Source organism: Emydura macquarii, unplaced genomic scaffold (assembly GCF_026122565.2).
Source record: "Emydura macquarii macquarii isolate MOO-44397 ecotype Brisbane River unplaced genomic scaffold, CSIRO-AGI_Emac_v2 contig_561, whole genome shotgun sequence".
NCBI classification, from domain to species: Eukaryota; Metazoa; Chordata; order Testudines; family Chelidae; genus Emydura; species Emydura macquarii.
In genome coordinates, this window is record NW_027130698.1 from 15,382,307 (window position 1) to 15,401,694 (window position 19,388).

The following is a 19,388-nucleotide window of genomic DNA, read 5'->3' on the forward strand; positions in this document are numbered from 1 at the left end:
TCCCATTAGGAACCCTGTATTCTCCTCCCACTTGCTGCTCAGAAAATATTTTATAGCCCCACCATTCAGAGAAGAGGACAAGTGACATCAGGTGTCTGGGGACTGCGGTAGGGCCTTAAACCTGGGGCCTAGAGATGGTTTGGAAAGGAAATCATGCTCGGTTTTGTTCTAGCCTATTGTATATGCAAAGCATCATCTGGGAACTGATTTTACTGGAGAGGATAATTAACATTTTTAAAGGCAGGGGAGAGGTGGCAGATGTATGGAAACCATATGGAAATAGGTTTTCAAGGCAAGTTTCCCACATGCTGTTCCCCATGTGGATACAGGAGTTTTAAATAAGCTTGCTGGATTAAGATTTCCTAAATGGCTGGGGGAATATGAAAACCAAAGCCCATTATTCTTTTTATATCTCAACACTGAATAATTGCTTTTTAAAACACAGCAAAGTAAAACATCCTGGGGCTTCTACCAAATCCAGTCTCCACCATGAAATCTTCAGGCCTCTCTCAAAAAGGTTCAGTGTAGGGAAAAATAAATCAGGCTTTGCTGGCTATACAGCTCCAGGGCAAATGCTCATGCTTCAAAAAGGTGCAACCACATTATCGTTTGTAAAAAGTAGTTTAGCCCAGGGAGAAGTGGGAAGGGGGACTGAATTGAATGAGACATGAGGAAATATTGCAAATAATCAGATACAGAAGGGGGGGATGCGAAAATTGCTTCTTCGTGCACGGATATCGCTACAAAACATTCATCACGGTTAATATACAGTGATGTGCTAAATATAAGAAAGTTGGTTTGGGGTTTTTAAGGACAATTTATGCCTATCCCTCACCACGGTCCAAAACAGGAATGCATTATTTAACCCCATCCGTCTTCAATCTGAAAATGGTCTCAAACAAATCCTTAAACCAAGATCCCATGGGAAACCAAGCCACACCATCCCAGCACCACAAGTCAACTTTCTAACAATCACACTCTGCACGATGTGGCAGAAAGTGTTAAATACAGTATCAAAGACGCAACAGAACTCAGACCAAATATATATATATATTTATATAAAGAGTAAAATACAGCATTTGGAACTCCAGTGGAAGCCACAAACATTTGGTAACGTGGAGCAATACATTTAAACATTTTCTTTGCATTAGTTTTTCTTTTAATATTTTAATTTTTTTTTACAAAAAAATACACGTGCAAATAACATGTTTTCACTGCTAGACTTTTCTAGTGTTGGAAAAAAAACAGAGCAGAATTCAGGAAAGAAAATATGAGAGAGAGAGATCAAACATACTGTAGGCTACACTTTGACCATCATCTGCTACTGGGAAAGGGTGGAGAGTTCACGGCTGGAGCTGCCCCCTGTCCACAATCCACCAATAAGCAGAATAAAATTGTAAGTGCCGACTACACCCCTTGGGCAGCAATTTCTCCCCAAATGATATAATTCTAGGCTAATACATCCCAGGCCAGCAACCCTTGAGAAAGCAAGACACCCACAGAATTTCAGTTGGGCAATGCGACATTCAAATCCATCTCCCCTTCGGGAACCAGGATGGAGCAGTGTGTGTGCTCCCAGGCATCTTTGGTGTGGCTTTTCCCAAGTTCAGTACCACGTTTGGACAGTTACATGTACTCACGGTCGCCAGGAGTCCACCAGGGATGTAGGTACAAAAAACAACATGATGCCTGGCAATGCTACACGCTTCCCAGCGACAGGCTCAACCTCAACGTATTTGCTCAGCTCAGGAACCTTCTCATCCCACCTTAGAGGGTGGCAATAACTCCTTGGGTGTCTCCAGCTATCTCATGGTCATGTCGGCGGGGGACTGCTCTCCTGGACAGGCCAGTGAAGACGAGGGCCTTCGCTCCTGCTACTGCATCTCGGGATTGAAATCTAAAACCACAGTTCGAACAGCAGAAACCTGAACCGGGCTGTCCCAAAGCCTTTTCTCTATGCAGCCCGGAGGGGATTTCAGAATGGGTCTCACAACTTACCCCCCCGCCACTCATCACCAGGTTTACTCTGGCTCAGACCTACAAGGTTCAACCTATGCCAGAGGCACAGACGCACGCCAGAGTTGATTCATTTCTACTTTGATCTGCAGCAAAGCCCATTTTGGAAGCCTGAAGCTCAATTGCGGATTTCTGTGGTTGGTTTTTTTTTAAAACCAGGTGCTGCAGTTCCCAAGGCTGGCAATGACGGCGAGCGTTTGAACCAGCAGCGCCTTGCTACAGAGATGACTCACTGCATAAAAACCTCATCTCACCAAAACCCCCTGGGATGCTGCTGAGCTGCGGGGCAGGAGGTTACTCCCAAGACACAACTTTGAAACAGATGGTGGGTAAAGGTAATGAACTAAAACACCTACTGGGAAAGGTCACCAGGGCTGGGGGCTCTGAGCCAGCCACATGTGCGCAACTTTAAGCATGTGATGTCAGCAGGTCTAGTCACATGCTTAAAGCCGGGCACGTCCGAGTGCTTCGCTGGCCCTGGCTGGCGGAGATAAGGAGCCTTGGCCCAAAACCAGCCGGCTGGTCTGCACACCGTGGCCTCCTTTCACTTAACTGCTGCAGGGAAGCAAGCCTCTCTTCCAGCAACTAGCAGAGCACTCGGGAGATGCCAGGGGACGGGTGTCTGTCTGCTTCCGATCGAACTGCGAGCAAGGAGCTGACCTTTGCATCCATACGCTAGATGGGTACAGGAGATACAGCCTCTGAGTGCGGCTGGCTGTGTGTCACGGATAGCCGGGGTGTCTGCCTCTTTTCCAAGCGGGGACAAGACACCCGCAGGCAGGCACTACTCCTCTGACCCCCTCCTCGGCTGTCTCCAGGAGAGAGATGTGGGTCATCAGGGAGCATCTGCAGTTTGTCGAGCTTTTCGTGAGCCTACCTGCTGCTGCGCTCCCGCATTCCACAGGAGAGGGCGTCTCTCTGCCAGCGAGCAGAAGCCAGGGCTGCTCTCCTTGTATCTCAGGAGGTGTGTCCGGCACAAAGCATCTCTTATCTGTAGGGCCGAGGTAGGGGGTTGTGACAATGGGCAGCTGGGTGTGGGTGTCGAGAGAGTTAGCTAGACAGCCTGGGTGAAGAGGGGTGACTGCGAGGTGTGAAGAACACAGAGGGCTTCACTGCCTTGTGCCACTCAGCTGTTCCCACTGGTCTGCTATTTATTCTAATAATCTTGCAAAAAAGCCCTAAAGCACCTTCTCCTTCGGCTGCTCTGGGATCTCTCTCGCTCGCACTTAGTTGTGGCTTCTGCCTTTTAAATTACCCAGGACTGACGCATGGACTTTTCCCATTTCATGCCATGATGAACGAGCCTTCGTCGTAAGTCACAGACGACGACAACACGGACACACTCAAACTGGCCTGAGTCAGAAGAGGCAGATTCTACAGCACTTGCAATCTTCAGGAAAGGGACCACCACCACCCACCCCAGAGCTCAGGAGTCACACACAGTTTCATCACATACTCAACCCCAAACACTGCCACTTCCCTTAACATGCCCAGGAGACTGTTGCACGTTTACAAACATCGACGTAGGACATTTTGTTTTTCATTTCCTGAGCATCAGCCTAAGATGACTGGCTTGCTTGGGGGCTAGGAAGAATCACACTTACAGATCTCAACGTTATTGGGAACATTCAGAAGGGTTACTCACAATGTTAAATACCGTTCTATGGATTTAGTAAGTTACACTGAGGGCCAACAACTCAAGAGGCTGCATTAAAACACACCTGTTACATTATTTATCTTACAGCACATAACTGACAGCACGGGACAGCCTCGGTCCACACACCCCTGGAAACGCAGGCTCATGTAAACACAGATTCAACAATGGTAATACTTTCGGAGAGAGACTGCACACACGGCGATATGGTCACCTGAACACCACACGACAAGCAGCATTTCATTTACTGAAGTAGACGACTGCATGATTTCTATTGTAAATCAGACTCTGCCAGGCTGGAATGTTTTGTAAATCCTCGTTTGACAGCCAGAGAGAATGAGAAGAGGCTAAAAAGCTTGCTTGCCTTTTGTAAGTCTCTCTGCTGTGCAGCCTTTAACATGGGCTCTTGACACGTTTTCTAATCCCACAGGAGAAGTAATCCCATTTCCCTTGCATAGGGCTTTTCTAGAAGAAGTTCCAGCATTGATCTCTAAAGTCCCTGAGTTTTGCTACAAGGTTCCCATTTTTATCCAGCCATCTGCCCCTACAAAAAAACCCACCTTTATATAGCAAAATCTGTGCCCCCTTTTAAAGTCACTGGTATTACACCTGGATAATTCTAGTCACTCCATCCCTCTTTAAAAACACTGGACATCCAAGATTCACTGACGCACGCTGCATGCTACACAGGTAACAAGGGCCCCAGAAAGAAATGAAAGTCTGGGTTCTCTGCTCTACTGATTATAATATAACCAGGGCGGTTGGAGTGACTCAAGGCCAGGAATAAAATGAGTATTTACACAGGGCCATTTCAGGATGGCTCCGGAAGTTGACCGGTATGGAAGGGGTCAGGAATAAGAGTGGAGGATGATTAGATTTGTGGAAAACTAATACGATTAATATTTCGTTTCCCCTTGGAACAAGAACAGCTTGATCTGCAGCATAACACTGACGAAGCACAGAGGCCTAGTGAGTCACTTACACCCCGGAGGCATGCAGGTTGCACCTGAACTGGAAGTGGTATTTAGAAGTATATATAGATACGCATCAGTCCCATCTGGTATGTCTGAAACAAACCGGTGGCTGGAAGTGATGGTGAGTAGGAAAATCAACCTGGGTTTATTTTGTACTGGGGAAAGTCACAAGGACACGTCATGCTCCAATCATTTTTGGTGGTCCTCCTCCCCCACCCGGGGGCCAGACTCTCTCATCCCAGATATTTCCATGTCCGAGCCTTGAACTACGCTACGTTGGTCTGTCAAGGAAACCGAAATGGGGTGAAGCTCTAGGCAAGACAGCAACCTCCACTGTCGAGCTGATTCAGAATCAGCGAGAGAAAATGCAGAAGGGAGGGCACATGCTACTGCCGCTTCACCGTCTTTATCAAACAGGGCCCCAGCAAAGCAACCCCTCCCCAGCTTTCTCTAGCTGACAGCTGGGGACCCCTGCAAGGCTGCCACCACTCCATCGAGCTTATTAAGGAAGCTCCTCTACCTGCCCGCACACGGAGATGTGCAAACTTCACCCGCTTTCCCTGGAGAACTTCGTTGGATTCTCTTCAAAGGGTCACCTTGCTCCAGGTGGACGATTTCCTGACTGAAGCAGAAGGATCGGTGGGTCTGCACGAGTTTCTCTCTGTCTGCCTATCGGCCAGGCCTGGAGTGACTTTTTCAGACTGATAATGAAACGCGATTTCACACAAAATTAGATCCCCTCCCCCAAAGCTGCCGCAGTGGCTCCAACCTCTCTCCCACCCTTCCCTGGAGTGGTCCCGCCTGGCCAGCTGTCACTAAAGACTTCTCCCCATCTCTAGCCCCAATAATGGAAGCAACCAAGGTTTCCTTCGAAAGGGCCCTGCAAACTCCAAACGCATCAAACCCTCCCTGCTGCAGAACAGCGATAGGTCAAACCAGACGACAGGCCAGATCACGCTGATCTCGAGGCTGATCTCAGAATGCAGGGTGCAGCTGTTGTTGATAAACTTTCAATGCACTACAAGCTACATGGAGGGTTCAGATCTTTATCTCGGAGCCTGGGGAGGGGGGAAATGGAGAGTCCTGTTTTCACCTGGATTAGCCGCTTGCTACCAACCTTCTAAAATAAGCACCTCGTGCTATCATATTATCCCTACCCCCCACCCTGCCTACAGTGTCTTTTGACCTCATTAGCCGTCAGCTACTGAAGCCGTCACATCAGGAAACAAAGTTTTCAGCAGCATGGCCAGCAGGACACCCCACCGGTGCTTGGGATGCAGCAAAACGGCCCCTCCCTCGAGCCCACGTCAGTACACGGGGATCTTTAGCGGTTTGACAGACAAAAACACCTCTCGGAATATTTGACTCGGACAATACGATGGGACTCGGAGGAAAGAGCATCTGAAAGGGGCTGGTTTTGTTCGAGCTCCTATTTCTACGGGCCGCTCGGCGCAGCTCTAAGGTTTGCTGACAATCATGCAGGTTTATGGCAGTGGTTTTACGTAGCCCATCTTCATCTGTGGATGGTCTTGGAGGAGGAGGAGGAGTCGTCGTCGTCCTCCCACTCTGCACCCGCATCCGCCCCCACTGACACTCCGCTCTTCCAATGCCGGGTGCAGGCCAGGAAGCTATTCGGCAGCCATCTGCTCAATGTGGTCACTAAGCAGCTTGTTCTGCTCTGCAATGCAAAGAGAAAACGAGACGGTGAGGCTCCGGTTTATCACGCTGATAAAACGAAACGAGAGGGAGGGTGGTGCACACAGGCGGGGCTGACGCTGTCCCCAGGTTGGCTGGGAGCTCTTTAAATAATTCAAGGCAGCCAAACTCAGCTAGCGAAGTACCGGCAGCATTTGTATTTGGGTTAGAAGCTGGCGAGTTTCCCCAGGTGAGTGCAGAGCTGTAGAACAGACCAACTACACACGGCCCCGTGGGGAGCTGGTGCCCCCTGGCATCTCTCCATTGTAATCGGCCGAGCGACAGCAAGCTGGGAATCCAACCCTGGTTAAATCAATGACGTGATGTCCAGGCTGGGGATCTGGCCCTATTCATTCCAACAGAGCTGCACCAGTTCGCACCAGCAGGGCCCATTAACTTCACTGGTGCTATTCGCAACTGACCCCGCTGGGGATCTGATCCCACCGACTCCAAGGGAGCTGCACCAGTGTACATCGGCTCACAATCTTACCTGTCCGGTACATTAAGAAGCGTGTGCCAAACACCTTGGACAGTGTAAGTGAAAACACGGCAAAGGTGCTGAGTTTGCCAGCGATTAGGGGAAGTCCAGCGCTCTTTGCCCAGGCGGGACGGGGTATTTGACACGTATGCCCTCTCTTACACCGCTGCAATTTGATTCTTCCGGTGTGTGTTTGTCTCTAGGAAGGGAGGCTATCTTGGAAATCCATTACTTCCCCGCCCGTTCCCACCTCCAGGAGGTCGCGTGGGGCTACTGGGCTCAGCCCCACATGCCCGCCCTACCTTCGTCCAGATTGCCGATCACTGCCTGCTTCTTCAGAAAGTCGTTGCAGAGCTTCTTACTCAGGCCGAACGCCAGCATGTTGTGGGTGAACGTGCTGGGGAAGGAGAGAGACACATGGCACGGGGCACGCCGAAGAGATGCTGCCGCGCCCCCACGCCCAGCAGGTCCCTTCTCTCACACGGGCCCAGGCACTTCCCTCTTCCCCTTCGCTACATTAGCCAGCGGGGCAGGCCCTAGCCGCAGAGCTCAGCTCTGGGACTCCCTGAAAGGCGGTGGTGCTGGGATTGGGCCACCCCTACAGTCCAGGGGTTGGAACAGGCGTCAGCGTGTGTTGGGAGTATTGCTCCCCGGGGCAGGGGTGCTGATATGGAACAGGTGAACCCCCACTTCTAGCGCCCAGCATGCACCACCTGACAGCTGCAAAGAGCATCTCACCTTCTCCACTAACCTGGGTGGGTCTGTTGAACTCTCTCTTTCCCCCACCCTCCTCAACCACCAAGGTAACCCCCCCGTTGCAGCCCCCACCTGAACGAGCGATAACGGCAATGGGGAGGGTTCTTCCAAGCCCCGTCAGAGCCATGGGCGAGAGGAACTTAGTGGATTTCTTCCTTTCAAGGTGGGAGAATCCTTGCGTCCGCTCTGAGGAGGGGCTGGAAAACCCTGGACACTAAGACTGCTGGTTCTGAGGGTCTTTATATGTAAAAAACCCCCAGGACAGTGTTTTCCAGGAACGAACAGTCTAAATACTGGAGCAGCAGCATTTCTGTGACAGCGTTCGGCTCTTTAATTAGGGAAGGAATGGCCTGCAAACCCCATCATTCTTGGACGTTCATCCCCTTAGGCAGACTGAATTTCTATTCTTCGCGATCCAAGATTGACCCGACCCAACACCCCAAATCTGAACGTTCGGGCCCCGCTCCATGCCTCGTGGCTCGGCCCCCGTCTCCTCTTCATGGAGATTTTGTCCATGACGGCAGCTGATGGGCTCCTTTTAGCCACCAAGAGAAAAGCGTTACCAGTCAATTAGTGTATGAAAGAGAGAGGGGGGCTTACCCAAGCTGCCCAAAAGTGATGTTCTCGTTAAACCGCAGGCTGTCGTCACGCTCCTCCTGGGTCATGTGACACCACTTCTCCCTGCAACCACAGGAACAGATCTTGTAGTGGGCAGATCCCAGCCTCCCCTCCCCACCCCTCACATCCATCCGAACCCTGCCGGCTGCTGAGAAACGGCTGCAGGCTTGTAGGAGTTGGGAGCCAATGGAGGATATACAGATGTATCGACTCATGCGCAACGTTGGCCTCAGCGGCGGCCAGGAGAATATCACAGGTGCAGCACACCTGCTTCCATTCCCAGATCTCTCATTTCCGGCCAAACGGCTGGGCCCTCTCTAGGCTGGACTGGCAGATACGGTGCAAATTTGCTGCAGCTGCTGCAAGGGAAATCTGCAACGCCTTGCTTTGCCGTAGATGAAAACGAGTCCCTACGCTGATGGCAAAAAAAGAGCAGACACACATCAGCATGTGCCTCCCACACACAGCTCTGAAATCCGCCTTTCAGGGCATGGTCCCTGGGAAGGACGGGGCAGGAAGGGGTGGGTTTGGGGGTTTACCAGTTGGGAGCCGCTCCCTGAAAGCAGCAGCCCCAAAGGTAATGCATTCACCCAAGTCCCTCAGGTCTGGTTTACATACAAGCCTACAACAGTTTAACTAAAGGGGGAGGGTTAAGTGGATGTAATTAAACTGGTGTAACGTCTGCATTTAGGCCTGGTCTAGATCTAAAAATTAGATCTACCCAGGTACGTCGCTCAGGGCTGTGAAAAATTTTGCACCCTGTGCGTCATACAGTAGTTAGGTCACCTAATCCCTCCGTAGATACAGCTAGGTCAATGCAGCTACCATCTCTCGCGGAGGTGGATTAACTACATCCGACGGAAAAAGCCCTTCTGTGGATGTAGGAAGCGTCTACACGACACTGTAGGAGCACAGCTCCAGTGCCATGGCTGTGCTTCTGTAGCACAGACAAGGCCTCGGTCAAGGATTTCCCCCCCGAAAAAATAGAGGTTTTAAGATGCAGAGAGATTTGGACTTCTGGGTAATGAAAAACAAGGGAAAAGGCATGTACTATGCCTCTTGTCCCGTGGGCTGTTGTAGCACGGCTCAGTCAGGCAAGAGCCCGGCTTACCAGGCTGTGCTCTGAGCTCCCGGATAGGCTGCGTGGCATGTCACGTCAGACCAGTGTGAGCCAGGACCGACAGGCTGCATGGACTGGCACGTCATCAACTAGAAGGGCGCTAACGGATCAACAAGGAGTTTGAAATGAGATACCACAGCCCTCTCCTTGAGGATTAGAGGGCTCCGTTCACCAACGCCAGCCCTGTCGCCTGCATTCTCCTGGGAATATTTGGAGCTAGATGATCCAAGTTTCAGTTTGCCTCCTGAGGTCTAGCAAGGTTACTGAAGTCTATTGCCACTGAAACTTCACTTTCAAAACAATAAACCTTTACAACAGAAGCTACGTGTGTCTGTTGAATTCCCCTTCGGGGGGAACGGACAAAGCCTTGAGATTATTAATCCTTTGGAGAGCAAGCGCTACAGCGGATGACAGCCAACAGCATCAGCGGATCAGCACCTTTTGGGCTGTATTTTGAGCTTTTTACCTAACAAGCGTGCATCCACTACCTTCTCTCACTAGTGAGGCGTGCTGAGGAAAACCGAGTGGATTGCCAGATGCAATCAATCGCCTAGAATACCAGCAGCACTTGTGTTCTGAGCATTTCATTATCGATGAACATTACATTATTCCCAGGAACTAGGTGCAAGCACATCTTGCTCTGCTTGACCATGAAACCAAATTACCCCCCTTGTATTTCAGGCATAGCCCGTACCTTTGCTTTGTACGCTCCCTCTCACATATGGCACATGAAGATTACGGCGTGCCTTCATAACTAACACTACATGGTGAGGAGGCTCTGCATACAGATGTTTTACCAGTGGGTCTTTCAAAAAGCCACTATCGTGCCAGGACACGAGAGTCATTCCACGTATGTGCATGACATTCATTTAACACACGCATGTAGGGAAAACTAGAGGCCAGGGGTTTAGACAGCCTTCTTCAGAGCAGAAATCAGGGGGTGGTTATATATGAGGGAGGATAAAGGAAAGGGGAGGAAAAAGGGACAGGAAGAGGAAATAACGGTGGAGAGGCAAAAGGAACAGCACTCAAACTTGCAATGCGTGTTTAACTTGTCTGCACACTAAATAGAGTTGAAGGTGCTGCTTCAAAGGGAAATAGACGCTGGCAATCGAATGCCTTTTCAAAGCAAATTCTTTAGCGTGACCCTAACTAGAACAAGTATTTATTTCTACTGGAATAGCCACAGTTACACCTCAGACTCATCCCACGTAGGGCCCAATCCAGCAAGCCCTTCCTCATATGCTCAGTTCCTGTTAGACAGCTTCGCAGGATTGGGGCCTATACATTTGCAAGGGATTCAGCTGCTGAAATCGGCAGTTTGTGGGGTCAAATTCTGCGTCGTGCTAGAAAGCTTAAGCGTATGTTTAAAAGCACAAAGTCTGTCGGGATCAGGTTCACTATAGCAACCAAAATATGCATCCGAATCTGAAGGCTGCCCCAGGGGGAGAAAATCAGTAAGGCGCTCTGAGTGCTGGAAGCAGAACTTCACAGATCTCATTGTCCCAGGTACAGAGGAAGCGTATTTTAGTGCTTCTGCCCTTCTTGTATATTCTTGCTGAGGGAAAACAAGATCAAAGTGACCAAGAGAGATTCATGAGGCTTCTAGGTCTGTTATTCAGGAGTAATGTGTTTGGAATGGAAAAAAATGTTGGCTCTATTTAAATACTTTGATCTTTATATTGGCACAAAAGGCCAGAGATTGATTTGTTTCTGTAGAGATTGATTTGTTTCTTCACTTAATCCACATTAGAAGAGCATGGGTATTAAAGCTTTCACTGTATTATTTAAATGTACTGGCAAAGGATACTTCTGCAAAATGAGCTTCTAGAATTTTAAACCCCCCAGCAGGGCAATGCACCAGCAAACTCAAGATGTTGGACTGCAGAGAACTCCAGGTGTTTGCAGATGCATGCCCAATTCTGGTCAGCCGTTAGGGGATTTGAGATGCACAAGGGTTGACATTCACCCCTATGCATGCAGAGGAGCAGTACAAAGCCTGTACACCAATTAAGTTGCACTTAGTCTAGGCCCTGTGCTGGGGTAAATTTCACACCAGGCAACTAAAGTTAGCAGAGCACTGTTTACACAAACCTAGTCAATTTCGAACCCCTAACAGACATTAGCTGCGCTTTGACTTATCCCTGAGCTCCAAACCACCCTTTTTCAGGTAGGCTTTTTTTGTTGTCACTTTAAATGGATCAGACATCAAGATCTAATTTTTTTTTTTTTTTTTTTTTTTAAATCAAAGAATCTTTCCCCAGCCTCAAATTCCAGTGTTTTTGACTCTGATCCGCACTAGATAGATTGTGAAGTTCAAGAACATGCTCACAAATGCAACTGGCTGGCTTCCCCTCAGGGGCACTTTTAAAAAAAAAAAAAAAAACCAAAAAAAACACAGGCCACAATTTAAAGAGAAAATAAAAGGTAAAATTCCCAAACAGCAAAACATCTTCACAACCTTGAAGCAACAGCAGCGTTGGAAACACACTAAGCCAGGGCACCGTATATACCCCAGTTCAGCACCTCAGAGGCATGAGGAACTGAACGTGAAAAAAAAACAATGCTCACAAGACCACACCATTTCAGAGTCATTAGCAAAGGAAAAAGAAAAAAAGGATAGAATGACATTCCCCCCCTCTATACTAGAAGACTCAGTTTGTGTCCAAAAACTGCCCAGGAATCTGGAGCATCACACAGTTGTGAGTGCATAAAACGGCACAACAGAAGTACAAACCATCAGCTGCTTTATCCACCCTGCACCCAGTTCAGTTCTGAGAGGCCTCAATGCAGCAGCCTGTGATTAAGTTTATTTTAAATCAACCAGATCTAAGGATTAAGGATATGAATGTTTCCAATTTTGTTTCAAGCTCATGGACAGCATTGTCCCTATTTCCTGTAGGTATAGACAGATCTGAATTTGTGCCCATTTCCTGTTTGAGCAGGTGGCATTTCTGAGCCCAACCTGCAGCGGTGACATTTCAGAATGGCGGCAAAGTTTGGACCTGAAGTGAGTCAATGTTACTGTAAAAATGCAACAAAGTAATGCAGACAGACACACCTCTTTTCCTCTTCCTCTCCAGTGTTCCCTCTGGAGTGGCAGCAGAAACAGGGTCAACAAAGGTTATATGTTAAAGATCATGCAAGATATATGGATGGAGAAAAAGAGAACAGATGAAAGAAAAGAAGTCATTATAGGCAAAGAGAAGAAAAAAAGGAATTTGGTTATTTTTCTTTCCCCCTAGCAGGAAAATCTCCTTCCAAGTTATCTCAACTCCTCTCCTGATGTTCTTCCAAAGCAATTACCAAGTATGAAACCCCAAACATTACTGCTCAACGCCCCCGGCCACCCTGCGGAAGGATTTTCGGCAGTTGTTTCTTTAGCGGTTTAGTGCTGCGAAGTTAGAGATACAAACCCAGGTTGGGGAGAAAAGGCTTCCACAGTTGCATGGTTAAAAGCAGACTACCCCCTGGAGGGAGCTTCCTGCCCAGGCACCTTTAAGAAAAGGAAGGACAGAGGAAGGTGTCTCACTGCGGGCACCCGGTGTGTCTGTCTAGCCTGGTGAGAGGGGATCAGCCGTGGCTGTGCACGCACAACTGTTCACCTCCAAGACTGCATCTCAGCAGCAGGTGAACAGTTCAGTGCACTAGGAAGTTCCCATCTAAAGCAGGGTTGGAGTTGAACACCGAAAGGGACCCATCTCTGGACAGGATGTGCATTTCTCCTCACCTTTAATGGGGCAGACGCCAAGGTGCTTGGTTCAGACAAACTCATCAGCTTCAATGACAGTCCGCCTCAGGGTATGTCTACACTTGGAGCTGGGGTGTGATTCCCAGTTCCAGGAGACACACTTACGCTATCCGGATGCGTGAAGCTGCAGCGGTGTGAGCCAGCCGGCCTGAGTGTGTGCATGGGGTCTCGGAGCAGCGTGTCCTTGTGCTGGCTAGCCCAGCCCGCTGCTCACAGCTACATCCTATTTGTTAGCACAGTAGCACGGTGAGAGCTAGTGAGACGTCATCTCAAGCTCGGAATTGCAACCCCAGCTCCAGGTAGAAACATACCCTCAGTCAGGACTTCAGTAGAGGCCAAATCCTCAGAGGTAGCCAGCAACCCATTCCAACCCAAAGGCTGAGAAAATTAATGGCATCGGGATAGCGGCTTTTCTTTGCCAAGCCAGCCCACAACCAGGCTGCTGACGTGGTCACTCCCGAGAAATGCAACCGGCCCGTTTAAGACCTTTTCATGCTATGCACTGGAGACCACACAAGGAGCAACACAATGTGGTGAGAAACTCGACCTGAGCGCTGGACTGGCAGCCAGGAACTTGCAGGTTCTAATCCCGACCCCGACAGACTCACTTCCCTCTGCCTCAGTCTCTCCATCTGCACCACAGGGATCAGAATGCCTGCCAGCCTCCAAGGGAGCGGCAAAGGTTGTTTGTACAATGCTTTGAGAATTAATAGCCCAAATTAGCCGACGGGTGCCTACAGAAAGGCAGCTATGATCTTTAGAAACCGACCCCCACACCACAGGCCAGGCAGAAAGGCTGTAAATCATGAAGGGGTTTTATATCTGCATGTGACTTTTGCATGAAGCCCCCTCAGAGCTCTGGGAAAAAGGATAGAAGGCCAGGGTTTGCTTGGATTGCTCCGACTGAATGCTCCATCACCATTATATTGAAAGGAAGCTGCAGCGTCACGGTGCCATGATCCCCTCTGCAGACGTGAGATGCTGGAGGCGTTCAATCCTGTAGGAGCAACCCTTAACTATGTTCTTACTCCTGCATTAATGATCACGACTGGAAGACGCTGCAAATTCCTAGAACTGGCATTTGTCTGGCCGCAGCTTCCAGCCACCAGCTCGTCAGGCCTTTCTCTACTGGATTAAAGAGCCCTTTAGCGTCCAGGAAGGCCCACACACCCTGTGATCAAGTCACCTCTCAATTTTCTTTGAGAACCGACTGACCTTGAAGCCTCTTAATGCAACGTATTTTCTCCAGCCATTGATTCTTTTTTGAGACTGTTTTCTGCACCCTCTCCAATTTGCCAACGTCCTTTTTAAAATGCGATCATCATAACTGTATGCAGTGTGCCGTCTCGGTCTCACCAGTGCCAGATACAGAGATAAAATCACCTCCCTATGGCCACTACCTTCTTCCCTGTTTATACACCCATAGATTGCAGCAGCCCTTTTTGCCACAGCATTGCACTGACAGCTCAGGTTCAGTAGCTTGTCCACTAGGATCCAGAAATTCTTTCCACGGTCTCCGCTTTCCAGGACACACTGCTCCATTCCATAGGTATGGTCTGCATTCCTCGGGCCTAGACTTGGCATCTGGCTGTATTAAAACCCGTTTTGTTGGAATGGGCCCAGTTTACCAACCAATCCCGATCGCTCTGTACAACTGCCCTCTCCTCCTCAGTATTTACCATTCCGCCAATCTTTCTGTCATCTGCAAATTTTATCAGCAGCAATTTGATATTTACGGCTACAGCGTGGATAAAAATGATGAATAGCATCAAGCCTCGGACTAATCCCTGAGGAACTCCACTAGAAATAACCCTTCGCAATGACAGCTAGTTTCTGAGATCCGTCAGACATGATATCGTATAGTGCTAATTTTTTAATCAGAATATCATGCAGTGCTACATCAAATGCCTTACAAAAACCTAAGTAGTATTATCTATGCAGTTATCTTTATCAGCCAAACTTGTAATCTCATCAAAGAATGAAATCTGGGTTGTTTGACAAGACCTATTTTTCCATAAAACCATGCTGAATGGCATTAATTATATTCCTAGCCTTTAATTCTATATCAACTGAACCCCATATCAGCTTTATCATTTATTTTGCCCAGGGCTCGTACCAAGCTAATTGGCCTGACTTAGTACTTGCCCGCTTTGAATATTGCCACAACATCAGCATTCTCATACTCTTGCAGAATTTCCCTGATATTCCAACTTTTATTAAAAATCTAACATCAACGGGCCAGAAATCTTAGCCAACTCTTTTAGGACTCTTGGGTGAAGTTACTGGGCCTGCTGATTTAAAAATGTTTATCCCTAGTAGATGATGTTTAACATCCTCCTTAGTCACTAATGGAGTGGAAATAACTTTATCCTGCTTTTTTCTGTCTGATTTGGGACTTTTCTTTTGATTACTGTGATCAAAATAGGACTTATCTTGAAGTTGTCAGTGAGAAAACTACTGCCTATGCGGTGTGTTTACAGCATACCAAAAGCTTCTTATGGTCAGACACCACATTCAACAGGGGAATCTCAGCCCCCAGGAGATGTGTGTAACATGAGGGGGCTCCTTCCAGCAACGTTTCAGTAGCAGAGTTCAGCATTTGCAGAGCTGTGAGAATGAAGGGCTGGGGTCTCCCAAGTGGTTACTGTGTTAACTCCAGTAGGGTGATGATATCTCTACCGGGGGCAAACTAACAAGGATTGCTGATGAGTGACCACTTAAAAAAAAAAAAAAAAAAAAAAAAAAAAAAAAAAAAAAGACCTATGGGGACAAATTAAGATGACCAAGCACAGCAGAGAAGAGTTTCCAGGGAGAGGATTCGATCCATTATCTCTGGATTCCTGTCCACAAACAGGAATGAGGGCCAAATGCACCTCTGATGTAAGGAGGTGTAATGCACTCCCATCAAGTACTGCACCTGCATACTGCAGGGCTCAATTTTGGCTTGAATACTAGAAAAAAGGGCTTCCTGCTATTACTTATGTCTTGAACAGCCTCCAGCCGATACCACGGACCAGGCTAAGTCACTTCTTGCCTTACTCCCAGTTGATAATTTGCACTGCTTTTACATATCCCGTGGATTCTCTGAATGATCGCCCTAGCCCAGACTAGAAAGCACACACGCCTGCCCAGCTGCTGAAACCCGGGAGACCCTTTGTCAGAGCTGTATGTGGGGAGGGAGATGGAAGCGTTCACAGAATGCTGCAAAGCTGTAGTGGGAATTAGCCCAGTTGGAGGCTTAATGACTCCACAAAAAGCCGTGGTGCAACACATATTAAGAGTGCAGCTTGTATCCCGCCCCACCAACAGCCAAACCAGAAGGGAAGGCAAGGACAGACGTGTGTGTGTGTGTCTAGGTACCACGTGACAGCACACATGGAAACACCCTGCAGTACCCAGCAGGGGAAGACCCAGAAATGCCCTTGTGAATAATATCCTTGGGTCTAACTGGGGCCACCACAGGATACCTGGGTACCAGGTTTGACAGAAGGGATGCTGATATGGACGGGCTCAAATCAACACAATATTATTCTGAGTCTAGAGGCTTCCCCTGGGCCTCCCTGGGAGCTGCTCTAACAAATCCTAATGATGCTTACTGTGGTTTTAGGAGGGTCCTTTAATTAAAGCTAAAAGGGGAAGACTCTGCACCTGATATTTTTTAGTGTCCCAAAGCGAGTTGCAGGATGCTGCCCATTTTACATCTTCTCTCCCTGCTATGATTTATATTTTCATGCATCGAGCAGTGCCCACGTTCACCTTATGCAGCTGACCTTTACTATCCCCCCAGGGGAACAGCAGGAGACATTGCAGCTTTTCAAAACCTCGGCAATATCTGCAATACCCGTGGCCACAGCTCAGAAAACTTATTCTAAAAACGTTTTGTTTTTGCAGACAAGGAAAATCAGCCATCTGGTTAGCTCAGAAAGGCATTCTCATCACAGGGCAGCTGCCAAAGACACATGACCTTGCGAGACATTTGCTCTTGCTAATTTCATGCTTCATAAATGCCAGTTGTATTAACGTTCAGTAGGATCTTTCATTGGTTTAAAAAAATACTGAAAACATGCCAATCTTTTCCAGTCCACCAGGGCGCTCCTCCTCTGGTAAGCGGTCCCTCTTCTCCTGATTAGGTATAAAAATATAATTAGGGCTCCAAGAACTGAGTCCTGGAGTGCAATACTGGGCGTTTTTCAACCACAGATCTCAAAGCACTCTACAAAGGCAAGGAAGCATTGCCCCCATTTCACAGGTATGGAAATTGTGGCAAGGAGAGGTGATTCACCCAAGGGGACACACAGAGTCAGTGGAAGAGCAGCAACAGAACTCTGGTCACCTGACTCCCAGTCCAGCGCCCTATGCACGTCACCCTATCATCTTTCTTAATGGGACATGGTCAGGTTACAAAACATGCTTTTAAATTAAGTGACCCCACCCTCCATTCTCAGCAACATTTCAGAATACGAAGTCTGAGAGAACTTTAAAAACCGACTTGATGCCTCACCATTTATGATCCTTATCTGCACATTTAATTCAGTATCTTGAAAGGTCCATTTCCTTTCTGTTTTGAGTCAGTTTCATTTCTGCCTCTCCGGTGCTACCACCGCCCTTTCGCAACACCACTAAGGATGTTTGCAATCCTAGCAATGAAACCTCCTATATCATTTTATCATTTCCTAGAAAGATCCCTATTAATACAGCTCTCATAAGACTTGCATTTAAAAAATTAAACAAAACAGAAATTAAATGCAGGTTTCTAACCGTCAGGGGAGTGAAGTTCTGGAACAGCCTTCCAAGGGGAGCAGTGGGGGCAAGAAACCTTGCTGGCTTCAAGGCTGAGCTTGATAAATTTATGGAAGGGATGGTATGATGGGACAGCCTGATTTGGCAATTGACTGATCTTTGACTACTAGCGGTAAATGTGCTCAATGGCTTGTGAAAGGACGTTAGATGGGTGGGTTCGGAGTTACTACAGAGAATTCTTTCTGGGTGTCTGGCTGGTGAGTCTTGCCCACATGCTCAGGGTTTAACTGATCACCATATTTGGGGTTGGGAAGGAATTTCCCCCAGGACAGATAGGTGAAAAGCTTCCAAAGGCTTGGCCATCCTCTGTAGCATGCGGCCTGGGTCACTTGCTGGTGGATTCTCTGTACCTTGACATCTACAAATCATTATTTGAGAACTCCAATAACTCAGTCTTAGGTTAGGGGTCTATTACAGGAGTGGGTGGGTGAAGTTCTGTGGCCTGTGTTATGCAGGAGGTCAGACTAGATGATCATAAAGGTCCCTTCTATGAGACTAAAACCCCTACTAGATTTTGGACCCGGGCTTTGTGACTGTGTCCCTTTAAAAGCAACTAAAACAAGAATATCTTGGAAATCCCAAATCCTCAACAAGATAAATGTTTAGACTTCAATTACATATGCATCTACATTCAAAAAGAACACTGGAAAATGTATTTTTTCCTTTGCTTACCCGCCCAGACTCACACGCAGGGTTCTACCTCCATAGCAGCCTTGTATTCAATTAAGGCAAAGCATTTCCCTGCAAGCTGCTTCTGTTGAGATAGATCAGGACAATGGCAGGAAAGCAGGACCTTGGGTTCAGGTCGTGGCAGGTAAGCAAAAGGCGACTGATCATCATTTATGTGGTTTACAAATGTAAATTTTTTGGAAAGATGATTTCGGTGGATTTCTCTGTCCCAATGACGCTCTTGCTTCTGTGACATGCATGGCAATTGCACAGCGGTAAGCCTGCTGGAACTACACCCCTCAACGTTATTTGATCAAAGCCTTCTGCGATCGAATAGACGCTTGCTTAGATGCTTTCACATGAGACCTGCTGATCCCCATCCCTGCAAATTCTAATGGCCGGGGCTGCACTGTCATGAACAGCTCTTGCAGACAGAGGCTCAGCACTTTCCAACAGCTACTGTGCAACAGAGTCAGCCTCACGACGCTCTGTGCCCACGGCAGAGAGAAGGCCTGGAGGAGGGGGCAGGCTACTTTCACTGTACTTCTCCCCCATAATGCTCCACCCGTTGGACACGGACGCAGTTTGTTCTAGCTTTAGCCACAGCAAATTGACTTGGCAGCGCAGCAAGACAAAGCGCTATCAGCCGGGCGGACCTCTCCACCGGTGGTGGGAGTGGGGAGTTTGTGAGTGAAGCACGGGCAGTTTCCCTCCTGCCTTCCAGCCCTCCCTTGCCAAGGGCAGCCAGGATTTAATGTGCACGCCCTACCTGGTGGTAGGGGATCTCTTCCTCCTCTCACAATGGACAGCGTCGAAAAAGGCTGCGTTCCAGAACCTCAGGGTGTGCCTACAAAACA

At 48.3% G+C, this 19,388-nt stretch overlaps 1 protein-coding gene across 3 annotated transcripts in view; it reads right to left on the minus strand.

The window, feature by feature from the left end:
- Positions 1 to 1,031: 1,031 nt before the first annotated feature.
- Positions 1,032 to 19,388, minus strand: part of KIAA0513 (KIAA0513 ortholog) — a 70,099-nt gene continuing 51,742 nt past the window's right edge. Inside the window, exons 10-14 of one of the 3 annotated variants that reach the window (XM_067540208.1) lie at positions 19,301 to 19,378; positions 12,373 to 12,402; positions 8,174 to 8,254; positions 7,120 to 7,214; positions 1,032 to 6,322 (exon numbers count right to left, since the gene is read on the minus strand). In XM_067540208.1, the coding sequence (XP_067396309.1) occupies positions 6,273 to 6,322; positions 7,120 to 7,214; positions 8,174 to 8,254; positions 12,373 to 12,402; positions 19,301 to 19,378 (334 nt within the window). In that variant the 3' untranslated portion in view covers positions 1,032 to 6,272. Of the gene's footprint in view, positions 6,323 to 7,119; positions 7,215 to 8,173; positions 8,255 to 12,372; positions 12,403 to 15,803; positions 17,185 to 19,300; positions 19,379 to 19,388 lie in introns of those variants that run through there. The other 2 variants (XM_067540209.1, XM_067540210.1) reach the window with 2 other exon arrangements.